Below are 17,141 nucleotides of genomic sequence, written 5' to 3'. Positions count from 1 at the left end.
CAAAAAGTATGAAACAGTTATTAAAGTCTTCCTGCGCCTTGATTCTAAAAAAAAGTAATAAACAGCACAAAAGTTTATAAAACCAATATGAAATAGAAGTAAAAACAATATTTGGTAAACAACACGTGAACCACTTCTAGAAAATGCCGTTTTCAAATGTTAATAAACTAAAAAATCTACCCGGATGAAAAGTAATAATCGTAGGGAATCGAAAATTCACGTCTCAGATTTGTAACAATGGGTCTTTTCAGATAAAAACAAGCTTCCATTTAAAAAATAGAGTGGTTTAAAGTTTGTGTATCAGATCTGATACCCGGGGTCATTAAGGGTTAAACATAGATCACAATATAGTTACAAATTCCAAAACTTAACATAACGTTAACAATCTTTTTGAGAAGAAGCCAACTTTAAACATTGCATCAATTTGAGAGAACTGTTTGTCTTAGAAACTCTAAAACAAACTAAGCGAAAAATAAATGTCATATTCACTTGTGTTTGACATAGGTACAAATTCTTTATCTTCCTCATCGTTTAAACCATCATGCTTACTTGAACAAGAAAAAAATCTTACTTTTATCAACTTCAAAAAAACAATTTTAGAAAATATTATTCAAAGAAAACTAAGTTGTTACTTTTAAAAGTAAAATGGTACCTGCAGATACATCAAAATGGGGTTTGCTTTGTTTTAGAGGCATCTTCTGGCGTACTTCACTATCATCACTTTCAAAGTCAGAAGAAATAACGGGTCTTTTTTTCTTGCATTCTTTTCCCCTTGATTGATAAAGTGCAGGTTCCTCAAACTTCTTTTTGTCATTGCTACTATCAGCTTCTGTAGTGTAGTTGCAGGTCATGCATTCTTGCTTGTCAGCTAGAAAATTGAAAAGTCCTCATTTTGATATGCTATTGTGCCCAAGGAATATAGATTTATGGTACAAACCTGGGCATATGCCTTGGGTTTACACCTAGTCATTATTGAAAATAGTTTTCATATTCAAATTTTTAGCAAACATAATCCAGATTATAGATTGTAACAACAAAACTGAAAAGACATTAGGATTCCCAACACTTCACACACTCGTGAGAGATAAAATGAGTAATAACAAATATATATTGTTTCATTTCAAAATGCTTACAATGTGCCAATATGATTTTTATTATAGAGTAGCATCTCCAGTCATCTTTTGGTGATATCTTATTTGATAAGGCACGGTCATCAGAAAGACCCTTTGGGGGCCAGTGAAGTACCATCAAACGGGGTGATTTTGATTGGTTTTTGAGCATTTTTGCAAATGGGCAAAAACAGGGGATGTCAGGGCAAAAACAGGGGATGTCAGTTTTTCGCAAACTGAGAAAACTCAAAATCAGTTTTCAAAGACTTCGTTTACCCCTTAATCTTACAAGAGGAAGTTAGATCTTGATTTTTATATTTTTATTGACCTTAGGATGAATGAAAAAATGTAATGTTTTCAAATAGTGACAAAAACTGTTTGTTTGCTATTGAATTTTGCAACCTGTCTCTAAATATGACGTTCCCTGTTTTTGATTTGCACAACACATTTCTTTAAAACTGGGGTTACCTTTGAGCGATTTAAGCTCTAATATCCTTTCACAAACCAATATTATCTCTTTTTTTTAAGTTACTTTTTATTTCAATGAATATTCAAAAGAATATATAAGAAAATATTAAGAATATAAGAATATATATATACGAATATATGTATTCAACGGATTTATACATTTCAAAGAATAATAACAAGAATATATGATATATACAATCAATTAAAAAGTAAAAAACAAGATTAAATTTAAATTTTACAATTCAATTTCTTCTTCTTCATCAAAGTCAGAGTGATCATTTACAAGAGATGATTGGCCATCTCCTTCATACGGAAGATAGTCATAAATTTCTTGTGCATCAAGCTTGCAAAAGAGTTTAAGATGTTGTAGGTCTTTATACTTTGCTGACGAAATAGGTATGAGAACTCTGTTTAAAGGCTGAAAGGGCTCCAACAATATTCTCTTCTTTTTAATTGGTTTTGTGACAGTAACTTCAAGGAATGGTCCATTCCAGCTATCTCTGCAAATTATTTTATCTGGGTGGGTTTTTGATATTACAATTTCTTGAAGTGGTTGAGTTTGAATTGGAGATGAGGTAAAATATAAAGTTCTTATGTACTTTTCTATATTTAGCAGCATGGTGTTTTCAACTGAAACTATATGAAAAGGAGAAAGGCTTTTTCTTGCATCCTCAAAGAGCCTACGCCAGTCAGCTGGAGTGTCTATATGAATCTTTTGATTGATTACGATCATATTTTTCTTTGATTGTCTCGATCATATTCCATATAAGAGTGTCCTCTGATAGAAAAAGTTTAATATTTTCAAATTTTTTTTTTCTGATGGACCAGGTAGTGAAGAAATCGTAGAATAGTCCAATTTTTATTCTGTCATGACATGAATCACAGAAGAATTGAAGGTGAGTGACTTCTTTAGACAGGATTTTAATTAAGTAGTGCAACAACATTAATGCTACATCATTCGATCATTTTTTCATATTGTCTCATCATAGAAAAAAAAGGTAAACCTTGTTAGCTCCCAGATTATGTATGTTAAAAGTATATAAAGAATTTTTTTTTTGTAATATGTGTCATTGGTTTTAAAATAAGGGCAAAGAAGAATCTTCCAAAAATTAAACGCAATTGCAGCAAACCAGGTCAAAGAGTGTGCACTGTGTATAGCAAGAGTTTTTCTTTCATAAAAAATTTTTACTTTCCTTAAGTGAAGCTTTTGCTCAGCTAGAAGTTTTTCTAGTTCATGTTGAGGATGACTATTTGACAAATCTATTTTAAATCTATCGCATGTTGAACATGTGTCTTTTCTTGTGTAACCAAAAGCAATGTTAAACTTCTTATTAAATATGCGTCTGAATATAAAAAAATAATAATACGAATAAAATTTGAAATTATTAAGATAAATAAGAACTGTCTACAACTTTATGAATATTGCTCAAAAATCAGCCACAATAATTTTTGTTTTGTATTTTTGCTTACCTATAACATTCTCTTGAACAGGATTCACCTTGGTGACTTTCTAAGATCATCTTGCTAAGATTAAGATCTTCAGGAAGGTAGACTTTCTTAGAATCTTTGAGAGAGTAATGATTTTTCTCATTTTTCTCAATTTCTCATTACTTCGTATTCTAGGTCTTCTTTGTCTCACTTCCATTGGAGTTATAATGGATGTCAAAAAAGCATCCTGTTGGTCTTTGCATGACATTTGATTAAACTTGTCCAAAATTGTTTGTCTATCTTGCAAACTAATAACTTCAAAACACTTTAAACGAATGCAGTTAACAAGACTCGTCTATTATATGACTTGAAAGTTTCAATTTTTTTTACTGTCTCGTTTTCTGCCGTCTACTTGACTTTTTCTAGGTTTTTTTAAGATTTCAAGATGTGCGTCTGCCATTATTTTTTTGGCCGTATTTATTCTTTTCAAAACAAAAAATATTTGAGATTCCTGGTTTTACGGTAGCAACAGGAATACATTCCCTGTTTTTACGTAGCAGGGGTATTCTTTAATCCCTAAATTGGCACGTTAGTTTTTTTTTTTTTTGCTTCAAATTCAATATAGAATGTAGCCTATGATTTGTATAACATGTTAATAAAAAAATCTCAAAATTGTCAAAAACTGAGATCCCCTGTTATCACCCTGACCTTTTAATTTCCAAATTTCCTTTCAAAGGAAATTTGGAAATTAAAAGAAAAAGCCATCACACCTATAATAAAGTGGAGAATTGTAAAGCGATGCAAACCTTCCAACCCTGAAACCAAGACCTGTAACCTTTGCCTTCACGAGAAGTTTGAAATTTTATCGCATAAAGAAAACAACCTACTCAACAAAAGAAGCGAAATATTATCTAAATGTCGACATGCTAACAAGTTCCTTTTATCCTCTTTTGATACTGAAGACTAAATGATTGCGTCTTTTTGCTCATTACGTCAGAATTCGTTCTACCGTAAATTTGATTCGTTTTTAAACGGTTTTTTACGTTTTTAATTTGTTATTAATAGCTGATGATTGCCGTAAGGCACGAAACTTTAAGTACTATTAAAATGTTATTTTTCTCCATTTAAATAACAGATATATATATATTGCTCTATTATTATAATATTGAGCACTCTTTTACGCACAAGAGCTTTGTATTATTTTGATATAATACATAACCAATCAATATATTTGCTCCTACTAGTTGAGCACTCTACTCAAGTTCGTCCAGTAAAATGGAAAAATTCAATTTAAGATACTCCATCAAAAACATAACAATACCATCGGAAAAAGAATACAAACTAAAGCTAATCGAGAAAACTGAATCATTTTTGAAGAAGATGAGGTGGAAGGCGTTATTTTTCATTAACAGCAAACTAACTTCTAAAGACGATCATAATTATGTGATTTATGGAATCAATTCGATAAAATGTCCACCGCAAATAAAAGAAATGGCTTCTTTCGAAAAGGACGTATTACATTTAATTAGAACAATAAAATTTAGAAAAGTCAAAAACACGTTTCAAAATAAAATGAAAAAGGACATAAAAACCATACAAATGTCTAATAAATCGCTAATAAAGGCTGACAAAACGTCAAATATGTACAAGCTATCTAAAGAAGAATATAACCACCTTTTAACTAATGCTATCACCACCACCTACAAAAAAGGTGACACAAAACTAAAAGACAAAATAAATAAAGAAGGGAATAACATTTTGCGTAACCACGATGTTTATAGTAAAATCAAAATAAACGGTTCTTCTGCATGTTTTATTACATTGAAAGACCACAAAGAAAACTTTATCAACAACCCTACTGTTCGACTCTTAAATCCAGCAAAAAACGAGGTAGGAAGAATAAGCAAATTTATTTTATCTCAAATCAACAATGAACTCAAAAGTAAGCTCCTTGTAAACCAATGGCAAAGCACCTTAAATGTTACCGACTGGTTTAAAAAAATTAAAAACAAGCATCTCTACAAATTTCTAATTTTTGACATTAATGATTTTTATCCTTCAATAAGTGAAAAAACTCTCAACGCTGCAATCAACTTTGCCGAACAGCACCTTTTAATAAACTCGGAGCAAAAAGCAATAATAAAACATGCAAGAAAATCTTTACTTTTTAACAACAATGAAACGTGGATTAAGAAAAATGGGGGGCAGTTCGATGTTACAATGGGGGCTTACGATGGTGCTGAAGTATGTGAGTTAGTAGGAATCTTTCTATTATTTCAACTTTCTCAATATTATAAAAGTGAAGATTTCGGGCTATATCGTGACGACGGGCTAGCAATATTTAAAAACAAAAACGGCCAGCAGATGGAAAAAATCAAAAAGCATTTCGTAAAAATATTTAAAAGTAATGACTTTCTTATTTCCATCAAATGCAATATGAAAATCGTAAATTATCTAGATGTGACACTTGATCTTAATGATAATTCTTTTCGACCTTACTCGAAATGTGATAACGAACTGAGTTACGTCAACTGTGATTCCAACCATCCACCAAGTGTTATCAAAAGACTACCTCGCACTGTTGAACTAAGATTATCTTCAACTTCATCAAACGAACTTATTTTTAAAAATGCTACTCCACCTTACGAAGAGGCTTTAAATAAAGCAGGCTATAAATGTAAACTTAGTTATCAACATCATGTTGCCACCACTAAAAATACAAAACGCAAGCGAAACATTATATGGTTTAACCCTCCATTCAGTCAAAACGTGGAAACAAAAATAGGAAACCGTTTACTTGCATTGGTTGACCTTCACTTCCCGGTAAATCATAGATTGCACAAAATTTTTAATAGAAATTCGATCAAGGTAAGTTATAGCTGTATGCAAAACGTAAAATCCATCATTAATTCGCATAACCACAAAATTTTACAAGACCAAAAAAGCATACCAAAAAACACTTGCAACTGTACTAACAAAACTACTTGCCCTTTAAACAATCAATGTTTATTAAGCAACATCGTTTATAAAGCTATCGTGAGTTCCGAAAATCTTGAACTCAAGGAAAAAGTTTATTTTGCATTAGCGAGACACCATTTAAGCTAAGATATGCTAACCATGTAAAATCTTTTAATACGGTCAGGTATAAGAATGATACAGAACTTTCAAAGGAAATTTGGAAATTAAAAGAAAAAGCCATCACATCTATAATAAAGTGGAGAATTGTAAAGCGATGCAAACCTTCCAACCCTGAAACCAAGACCTGTAACCTTTGCCTTCACGAGAAGTTTGAAATTTTATCGCATAAAGAAAACAACCTACTCAACAAAAGAAGCGAAATATTATCTAAATGTCGACATGCTAACAAGTTCCTTTTATCCTCTTTTGATACTGAAGACTAAATGATTGCGTCTTTTTGCTCATTACGTCAGAATTCGTTCTACCGTAAATTTGATTCGTTTTTAAACGGTTTTTTACGTTTTTAATTTGTAATTAATAGCTGATGATTGCCGTAAGGCACGAAACTTTAAGTACTATTAAAATGTTATTTTTCTCCATTTAAATAACAGATATATATATATTGCTCTATTATTATAATATTGAGCACTCTTTTACGCACAAGAGCTTTGTATTATTTTGATATAATACATAACCAATCAATATATATATATATATATATATATATATATATATATATATATATATATATATATATATATATATATATATATTATATATATATTGTTTTTGCCCTGACCCCTTCAAATAAACTCTTTCGTATAAATTTAATTTTGAATTCTATTTTTTCGATATTACATTATACCTTTCCTTTATAGGAATCCATAAAAATAATTTTTTTTTTGGTTCTAATATATATATTTTTAATTCAAAAATGCTATCTCAATCCTTCGTTGGGGGTGACTTTAATAGTTTATTATTTCTTCAAAGCTAATTAGTTAAGCAATCTTCACAAGTGCCATTAATGCTTTTTTTTTTGAGTTTTTCTAAATTACAACACAATTTACAAATATTTTTTTAAGATTTTACTAGAAAATGTATAAGTTTAGACAACAAGATTGGTTATCGAATATATCAACAAAATGGACAAAGAAACAGAAAACAATTTGGTGTTAATATGCTAAATATATTAACGTAATATATCAATAGCATCATTAGAGTAATTGTAATAAGCTAAAATAATACTAACAAAAAAAAGTACTAATAGTATATAAATGTTAAGTACTAATGTTCTTTACTTGTTTAACTCCATTTAAAATAAAAAAAAGATACCAAAACAAAAAAACCTAAAAACCATATTTTATGAAGATTTTAGAACAACTAGTGTTCAGGGGCAACTACCCTCAAATTTCAAAACTACACATATAAAGTAACTTTCTCTTTAGTCTCATAGGAAATATTATACTGACATTAAAAATACCAAAAGAAACATAAAATGGTAGCTCGCTGCTATGGTAACCAAACAAATAGCTTAAAATACCGCAAAAACTGTGTTTACGCTGTAAAAAAATAAAGACTTGTAAGTAAAGGAGTGTCAATAAAGTTTTGTAGAACGGTTCTAAGTATCTAAATTTGTGATATGAGGGAAGCAGATTTTTGAATAATATTTTTTTCTCTATAACAGGCTACAAACAAATTACGTTTTTCAAAAAAAGGTCTAAATGCAATGAAAAAAGTTTAATGACTCAAAATCTTAAGTCATATAAGAAATTCTACTCTGATCATATTATAAATATTGGCAAAATGAACAATCCCTGAAAAATTCATCATCATAGCACTTATACTTTTCAAGGTTTTTTTTACCGGCGTGTTTAAAAAGCAAGTTCTCAGAAACCCAAAACGAAAAAAAAATCATAAATTATTGTTCATTTCATAAATATCTTTAAAGAAATTACTTTTTAAAAGAATATTTTAAAATTACCAGATTCATTATATTCCTTGGACTTTCCTATTGACTTTTGGTAATCATTATTTGACAATCGTTGACGTTGTAATAATTATCGTTTAATAATCTTAAAACTTTGTCTCGATTTAAATGATGATAGATTTATTCGTTTTTTGTTTATGAGTCTCCAATCAGCTAAATTTAAATGTTCTGGTTTCATATTTAGTTTTTCATAAATTAAAATAACAGACTTCATACCAATGTTATAATTTGCAACAGCATCGTACACTCTGAACTCTAAACTGGCTAAACCAACATACAGGTAGGTACATCTTAAAAACACAAACACCTTAAAAACTACAAAGTCATAGTTTACATTCTCGTCAAGCACTGTGTGAGCTTTAGCAAATAATATTATTTGTTTTGAGACTCCATATAAATACTCTATCCAAAAAAATTACATTTAACTAAAATCAATTAGATTATCTAAAAGATGCGACAAAAACAATTTAGAAATAAAAAGGTAAACTAATTTTAAAATTAAAAAAAACACTTTTTGGCATTGGTGAACAAACAAGTTTGCAATTCCTTTTTTTTTTAGATAACTATATTGTTGCTACAAATAAAAATAAAAAAAATTTATACAGTATCCTTCTCTGGTTGATAAAATGAGCTTTTTACTAGCAGTAAAGACGCTTGTAGTTTTTAAAGGGTAACTTTTAACTTTGTGTCTCAAAGCTTGTATTTACTAAGGTTAATACAAGCATTGAGACACAAAGTTAAAATTTCTTTTCAGAATAAACAAGTTACATTTTAAAACAACATAAAACATTTCCCTAATTGATGTTATCGCTTTCCACGTTATTCAAATCGCCTTTATATTTAGCATTTGTTTTGGTTTATGTGGCTATTTTAATCATTATTGGCTTCATTCCATTAACTCTACAAGAAATTTTGCTGCATACTGAATTCTTTATTTCGTGGCAGACAGGGCACTCTTTAAAACCCTTTTCTGCACAAATGCCATTGCAAACACATTTTAATTTACATTTATAAAATTGTTCTTTTTCTTTATTTTCTTCTTGCTTTTTTTTCTCCTTTTGATTCTTTTTTTATTTTTTCCAATTTCAATCAACGCGACCTGTTCAATTTTGCTTTGGGCTTCCATTTATTTATGTATATTGGTGACACGTATATTTTTCGTTTTATTTATGTCTCTTGGCTTTACCTTGTTTACTGTAAGCAAACCTGGTATACCTTTTAGATTTAAACTTTTTTCATAACTTTCTTTCATAATCATCTGCGACTGCTCGAACATAAATTTCCAATAATTAGCTGATCCATAACAATGATTTATTTTTGCTAATTCAGGAAATGAATGTGGAGTAATTGGTGTTAAAAAAACATTTGTTGATGAACGTGTATCACTGTTCCAAAAAAAGGCTTCCCACCCAAACCTTCTGACCCAGAGAAACCCTCTTGAGGGATGATACTATGTACCTAGAGGATCAAAATAATGTTAAACTCAAAATTACTGATTGGCGTCCGAGAGAGAAAATTGCATTTAAAGTTTATGCTATAAATGAAAAGGTTCAGAGAAAATAAAATCAGTTGTATTAAAAAAAATTTCTGTATTAAGTCAAAGTAACTCTACATACATAAAAAACATTGCAATTTAATTCACTGTCAACAAAAAAAAGCGAAAAATCTTTTTAAATTTTTTTTCTGGAGTTAAGCGATCAAAGCCTTTTGACCAAAGAGTTTTGTAGCGCAACACAATACTAAAAGTCGCGTAAAATTCTGGGAAAAGACATGTATATGTTTGTTTACATTTGTGTTTTTTAGATTTGTGTTTATTTAAAACAAAAAACATAGTTATTCATGACAAAATGCCCAATAGGGCAAAGACTCATGAAGAAAACCGAAAATGTATCTTCTTTCTTTGTTTCAAAAAGGCTTCTAGAGCACTGACTGACAATATGAAACACAAATCACGGGTTATTTTACAGAAACAGATTAATTTTCAAGACCCAAGAGTCCCTCTTGGTGTATGTGAGGCCTGTAGATCATTACTTAGAAGATGTGATGAAGGTCAGAAGGTCACTTAGCCAGAACTTCACAACTTTAATTCAATCAGTCTAAAAACACTGGCCAGAACTTCCACCTGTGATTGCAAAATTTGCTCAACTGCAAGACTATCTGGAAAAACTAAGCCTACTTTTCTTAAAAACTCATCCAACCCAGGACCAGTTGAGTTTACAAAAGCTCAAAATACTGTAGAGAAAAGATGTGGAAAATGCTTTTCAGTCATTGCCCGTGGTTTTGCTCATGTATGTACAAAGAGTACTCTACACAAGAACTTGGTTGAAGTCACATCAAAGGACAGACTTGCTGCTGAAACATTTGCAGTGTCAGTCATTTCTTCATCTGAAGCATCTTCACGTGGAACAAGTCGTCTCAAACAAGCACAGGAAGCAGTCCATTTCCAGTCCTTTAAGGTAAATAATGTCTATAATGTGATTAAGAAATATAATTGGTTTGTATAGTAGTTGAGAATCTTGACAACATTTTGTAATTTGTTTGCAGGTTCATCACGATCCAAATGCCTCTTTCCAGAAAAAGAAGTCCTTGGTGCTAAAGATTTAACAAAAGTGCAAATGAACACTGGTCTTTCTAACTCTAAAGTGCAGAAACTAGTTTCAACCTTGAACAATGGGTCACAGACCCGCATTGTAGAAAAAAATTTTGCAACTAACTTTCAGTCTTTTGGGCGACAACTTGCGTCTGAATTTATTCACACTGAGGTTCTGTTTTCATCAGAAAGCAAATCAGCAGAACCAAAAGTAGTTGCACATTGCATTAGTGCAAAGTCTCGTCTAGAAAAAACTCGATTCAAAAAAAACATTTCTCAAAACCACCTTGTGAAAGTGGGTATATATGGGGGAGGAAGTTTTCTCAAAATCAGTTTGGGTGTTATTAATTTGCAACAAACCCCACAACATGTCACTAGAAGACTTCTGACTCATCAAACTGCAAAAGATTCCAGTGTCAAAAGTCAGCTTTTACTTTCCGTTTGTGAGGAACTTCCAGAAACCTATGAGAATGTGAAAACAATCTTAGAACTTGTCCAAGTGCACCAAATAAGTTTCTTCTTGTCTTGTGACATGATACTTGCAAACATTATTTGTGGAATTCAGTGACATGCTAGTTCACACCCTTGTAAATGGTCTGACATTGATGCAAAGAATCTTGCAAGCTGTGGAACTCCTCGAATCTTTAAGTCTGTCAAGAAAAATATCGAAGCTTTCATTGCTTCTGGGGGTGATAGCAAAAAAGCAAAAAAGGTTTAACAACACTATTCATTCTCCAATTATCAGTCTACCTGATGATTCTCTCCTTATTGACCTTACCCCTTCAATGGAGTTCCATCTGCTATTAGGAGTTGTGAAAAATCTGCTTTAGTCACTCTAAGACTCTTGGACTAATGTTGGCAGGGGCTGGTTTGGTCACTTACCAAGGGGGGGGGGGGGTAAAGTTTAAAAATTTACCTAGTCGTATTTTACGTCTATTTAGTCGTATTTGTCTCTGACATTTTAATTCACATAAAGGGTCGTCTTTAAAATACGGATCTTGTAACAAAAGCATTACGTAAATTATGGACTACTCTTAATGGTTCTACTCATTTTCTCGCGTGCTTAATATAGGGGAGAACCTAATGCGTGCTTAATAACTTTTCTTACCCACGCCAAGCTTTTTAAAACCGCTTGTTTATTAATTTCTTATTTGTTACCAACAAAAGTTTAATTGATGTCAATTTTTACCGGAAACCATCTTTTTCAAAAAGAAACATAAGTAATAACTAAAACGTTTTTCTGAACATTACAATACAAATTCAATGTTTCTTTTTTTCACTTTTGAAAACCGTTCAATAACGCTGTCTGTTAACACTTCTTTGTCCCGATGAATATAAAGTAAAGCTAAACCATTCAATCTATCTTGACTCATTTGGGATCGTAACCAATCTTTTAATCTAGATTTAGATCATTTTAATTAAAAACAAGATTATTTGGTTATTAATTTGATATTTTAATTTTGAATGTACAGTGGTGGCCAAAAGTCTTGGAACAACATATTTTATGTTCTGAAATCAATATATTTGTGTAAAAAACAATTTATTAGTACATTTTTTTATTTTTTTCAATAAAATAAGTGTTTATAACAGTTTCAAAGATGATAGGTACATGCACATACATGATTAAAGTTCAATATTTAATGGAAGCATAGTTATTGTCAATTACCATTTGGATACGTTTTGGCATGCTGTTAACAAGTTTTGTACAATAGTCTGGTGTAATTTCATGGCTCCACACTGATTTGATTGCTTCAACTAAATTATTATAGGATCTAGGCTTTTTGGCAGCAACTTTTACTTTCGTAATATGCCAACAATTTTCAATAACATTAAGATCTGGTGATGACCCAGGCCAATTTCCAAGGGTTTGAATTCCTTCATCAGCAAACCACTTCTTTACAATTTTGGCTGTGTGGCATGGTGCACCATCCTGTTGGAAATAAGTGCAGTTCAAGATCTGCATGAAAGGTGGCAACTTCTCCTTCATAACATCCAAATAGACTTTGCTGTTTATTGTGGTATTCTTGGGCATTATCCATAATGGCCCACGTCCTTTGCAGAAATAGCACCCCAAACCATACAATACACAGGAGCCTCGACACTGCTAACTGTATATTTTGGCATATATCTACAGTTTTTTGGTCTTCTTACAAAGTTGTTTGTAACATTAAATTGTTTAATACATGTTTCATCAGAAAAAAGAACTTTAGACCAATTTTCTCCAGTCCAATTTTTGTAGCGCTGACAAAATGTTTTTCAATCTTTTAGGTTTTTTAATGATAAAAAAGGTTTTTTTGCTGGCTTGCATGCCTTCATTTTGAAATCAACCAAAAGCCTTCTTCTAACTGTTCGGTCACTTACTTTTTTCTCAATAAAAATTTCTTTTGAAATCTCATGTGCAGATAGCCGTGGATTTGCATGGCTGATCCGGCCAATAAGTTTGTCAGTTCTTGAGGTGGTTGCTCTGGGCCTGCCTGATCTCATCTTTGAAGTAAAATTTAATTGGGGCTCTTCTTTATGCCTTTTTTAAGTTCTACTTACAGTTGATAATGAACAACCAAGCTTTTGAGATATTTCTCTTTAAACTAAACCTTGTTCATATAATGCAGCAATAATTCCTCTTTTTTTAGGTGAAAGTTCTGGCATAATATAGCTGATAAATTTTTATACTAAAAATGATAAACGATAACAGTAAAATAAATAAAAAAATAAATAAGTTCTAAGTATTTTTTTAAACAACATTCTCTTTAAAAATATACCTCAAACCTTCAAAATTTATACTTTAGATCAAAAATAAATTTTTTTGGTCGTTAAATGTTTTGTTCCAAGACTTTTGGCCACCACTGTAGATATATCTTCGCAAAGTAGAAAAACTTCTTTCAGCTGATGCAATGCTAATGGGCAGACAACCAATAATTAAAAGTATTGTTTTAATACTTGAGAACAATATATCTGGACAACAATCCAAACCATCAATGACTGTAGATGGTAAATAACCTCCTTGAAATTAAGAGATTAACTTCTTGTAATTTAGATAATTTAGCCTGAAATAAATTATTAATAGATTTTATGTTTACCTTCATTTTTAACTCTGGTCCATTTTGTAATCCACAAATCAAGTTCAGAAGAAAACTGTCGTTTTTCTATGCAAATAAATGAGTATTCTTTAGCAACAATGTCTGCAATATTATTCATATCATGCAACTTGATAGCAACAACGAGGCTTGGTATAAGTAGTAATAATTTATAAACAGTTAAATTTTTCTTACTTAAATATCTATCTTTTAAATCAGCAAGGACATGATCATACAGTGGATTATAAACAGAAATTCTAAAGTATTCTTCTACGGTTAAAGTATTTATATTTGGTCTGTGTATTTGATGCTTAGTAATACGAGGTAACTTTACTTTCACATCCAGTTTTTCCATAAGTTGTTTACTTTCTATAAATATTGTTTTAAAATTTATATAACAATTAGACCACCTATTTTCCATAATGTTTATAATATCCTTAAAGCAATCTTCTGCAAAATGCAGGTCTTTTTGAACACTTTGAAGTAGTTTACTTGCAGGTGACGTTAAGTTGAGTAAATCTGATAGTATAAATAATGATATTATAAATTGACATGTAGTTAATGAATTTAAAAGAGAATAAGCTCTTACTGATGAATCATTATCTTGCCATTCAGTTATAAGGTTCAGAGATTTAATGATATAGTGTAGAGAATTCTTAAATATTAAAACACTATCGTGTCTTTCAATCCATTTTGTTTCACATAAACTCATTAAATTTTTTTCTTTACCAAAAACTATTTTAAGAACATGATTTCTTTTGGCTGACATATTAAAAAATTTAACAGTTTCTTTAATAATACCGATAGACTCTCTAATTTCCATGACACTAGATGATTTAGAAATTGATAAATTTAAATAATGATTCGTACATGGACTATAAACTGCATTTGGAGTTGCATTTGATTGAATATATTTAACAGCACCACGAACTGTGGATGTCATAATATAGCAACCATCTGTTGCAATTCCAACACAGTGTTTCAAGTTTAAATTTAAACTTTTTAGAATATTAACGACTATTTTTCCAAGAACTTCACCTGTGAGTTTTGGTTCAATAATAGTGCTTTTATAATTTTCTACACATTCTTCACTATGATTGATATGTTCCTCCTGGTTTGACTTTTGCTTATTATAAAAGTATGTGTGACAATTTATGAATGAAACAAAATCTTCTTTTATTTTTTCATCAAAAATATATCTTAAAATTAGTGTCATTTGAGATGAATGTGATACATCTGTAGTTTCGTCTAATAAAATACTAAAAAACTTATTACATTGAATATCTGTCAATATTTTATAAATAATTTCTTCTTTGCAGCATTCTATTAATTCTTCTTGAATAGTATTACTTTTATATGAAGCTTTGGCATGAGTTGTGTTAAGATGATTTTCTAATATCTTATCACCAGATTTTATTCGGAATCTTAAAAGTTCTCTAAATTTCCCTTTATTGATAACGGATGTTTTTGAACTAGAATTAATTAATAATTCTCCATCATCCCTATGCCCTCTAAAAGGAATGTTTTGTCTAGCTAAAAAAATTATTGACTCAATAATAGGAGTAATTCTTTCTCTATTTTCAACTATTTCCCTCTTTCTTTCACTGTCAATCAAGTTAAGAACTTCTCTTTCTGGCTGCTCATAACGGATTAAAAACTCATTAGCTTGTAAAATTGCATTTTTGTGATATAAATTATTTTGGTGGGATTCTAGATCGCCATCTTTTCCTAATAGTTTAGCAAATGTATTTAATGGTACAGTGACTAATTTTTTTAAAGGTTCAGTATTTCTTAATCCTCCAGTATTGTTAACAAGGAAAAGTACGCAAAACTTACAGAATAACCCAGATTTTAATGATGAATATACTAACCAAGGGAATTTCATTAAGTGAGATTGATTTAAGTATCGCTTTACTTCTTTGCCTTTTTTAACATGTGTTGAAAAAGGATAAATAAAATCAGATCCAGGCAACCAATTTTTTTTAACTAATCTATATCTTTTATTCTGATTTAAAGACTTTGAGTTTATATAATATCCAATATCCTCAATAAAAGTTAAAGGTTCTAAAATATCTTTTTCGATACTGCAAGCAGTGTTTTTTTCATTTTCAGATAATTGAGAAGTGCACGGTATCGGAATGGTTAAGTTCTCTGTTTTATTAACTTGTTCTGATAAAATGTGTTTCTTGTTAAAATATGTAGAAATATTGACTTTTTTTCTTTTTGCATTAACTGGGTTTTTACCATTTCCATTGGCATTGCTCATTTGTTAAAAATTTTGTGTAAAACTTTAAAATAACACTTGACATACAACACATAAAACTTAAAAATATCCCTTAAAATTTAAAAAATTAAATTTAAAACAAAAAAATAAAAATAAAAAACATGGTTCCAAACAAATACAGAAGAATAAACTACAATCCAAACTATATGACACCACTTTATAATAACAATCTAAGTTGCAATGCATTATGGTTTAGAAACTGATTAACTTAAAAATGCAAGAAGCATTCAAGCGTTTTTCCAATAAAACTAAAACTAAGTTATGTTGCATAACTTATGTATATGCATTTATGCATAACTTATGCATATAAAGATCATTGATATATTTTATTACTCGCTTTAAAAAAAATATAACTTTGTCCCAAGGGGGGGGGGGGGGGCTAAGGGGGTAGTAGCCCCCCCCCCCCTTAAACCCGCCCCTGAATGTTGGCAAGTGGCTTTCTGGACTATACATCAAATTAAGCCATACCATGGTGGTCAGTTGGCTTGACCAGAATGCAGAAAGATCCTAAAAAACATTGACTTACTTCAACAGCAAGCTGAAAGAGAGTCTGCATTTCAAGTTTTTGACTACGTTGACACAGTGCGAAAATTCAATGCTGTTGTAGAGCGATGCTTGGCAATGAACTTGACAAAGACTATACTGAAAAAATCCAAACTTTCAAGGAATCTTACATTGCTCTCAATGGGCCATCTGTAACACCGAAAGTTCACGGGCATCTTAGGCATCTTCAGTGAACAAGGGACAGAGGCACTACATTATGAGTTTAAGCTCCATAGGCAAAGATTCAAACGTTTTCCTGGCCATCCTCAATATCCAGAGCACTTGACCAACTGTCTGGTTGATCTTAACAGCAAGCACATGTGAAGAATGAAAAGTTAGAATTAAATTCAGAATTGTGAGAAGCTTTTAAGCTTGTCGAAGAAAGAAAAGTAGTAATTTCTAATCTTATTTTTAGAATTTTATCACCTTTTCAATCTAAAATATATTTTTGAATAATAAAAATTAACAAATTCTTTTCATAGGTCCTTCAAATTTTAGGCATTAATTTAAAGTGCAATTTTCTCTCTCGGACGCCAATCAGTGATTTTGAGTTAAATATCTTATAAAACCTTAATACCTTATTAAACCCTAATACCTCATGAGGGTTTCTCTGGGTCAGATATATAATATGTGAAAAATGAAATGTTGAATTTTTGTCTCAACAAAGAAAGGAATTGTTTAAAAATGTTTCATGTCTAAT

The 17,141-nt window shown here is 30.6% G+C and overlaps 1 protein-coding gene and 1 pseudogene across 3 annotated transcripts; both read right to left on the bottom strand.

The window, feature by feature from the left end:
- Positions 1-1,812: 1,812 nt before the first annotated feature.
- The window catches only part of LOC149880353 (uncharacterized), an 18,062-nt pseudogene continuing 2,733 nt past the window's right edge, over positions 1,813-17,141 (bottom strand).
- LOC149880354 (52 kDa repressor of the inhibitor of the protein kinase-like) lies at positions 11,788-16,076 on the bottom strand. 3 transcript variants are annotated; one of them, XM_090070885.1, is made up of 4 exons: positions 13,810-16,076; positions 13,618-13,683; positions 13,300-13,540; positions 12,041-13,209 (listed from the first exon to the last, which is right to left on the bottom strand). In XM_090070885.1, the coding sequence occupies exons 1-3, from the start codon at positions 15,878-15,880 to the stop codon at positions 13,323-13,325; spliced, it is 2,355 nt and encodes a 784-aa protein (XP_089927011.1). In that variant the 5' UTR covers positions 15,881-16,076; the 3' UTR covers positions 12,041-13,209; positions 13,300-13,322. The 3 variants fall into 3 exon arrangements, with proteins under 3 accessions (XP_089927012.1, XP_089927011.1, XP_089927010.1); XM_090070886.1 differs by lacking the exon at positions 12,041-13,209 and adding an exon at positions 11,788-11,938 and having other exon boundaries at positions 13,372-13,540; positions 13,618-16,076; XM_090070884.1 differs by having other exon boundaries at positions 13,618-16,076.

This window comes from Hydra viridissima, unplaced genomic scaffold (assembly GCF_058129835.1).
Source record: "Hydra viridissima isolate aposymbiotic clone 2 unplaced genomic scaffold, HvirCarnegie_v1 scaffold_13, whole genome shotgun sequence".
NCBI classification, from domain to species: Eukaryota; Metazoa; Cnidaria; class Hydrozoa; order Anthoathecata; family Hydridae; genus Hydra; species Hydra viridissima.
This window is presented reverse-complemented; position numbering and strand designations above follow the sequence as displayed.

Excerpts from the sequence above, each read along its gene's own strand:
- LOC149880354 (XM_090070886.1), bottom strand. The coding sequence starts at position 15,880 with ATGAGCAATGCCAATGGAAATGGTAAAAACCCAGTTAATGCAAAAAGA. Across the intron at positions 13,541-13,617 it reads GACCAGAGTTAAAAATGAAG|GAGGTTATTTACCATCTACA; the intron begins GTAAACATAAAA and ends CTTAATTTCAAG. Across the intron at positions 11,939-13,371 it reads ATCTACAGTGGTGGCCAAAA|ATTAAAAGATTGGTTACGAT; the intron begins GTCTTGGAACAA and ends ATCTAAATCTAG.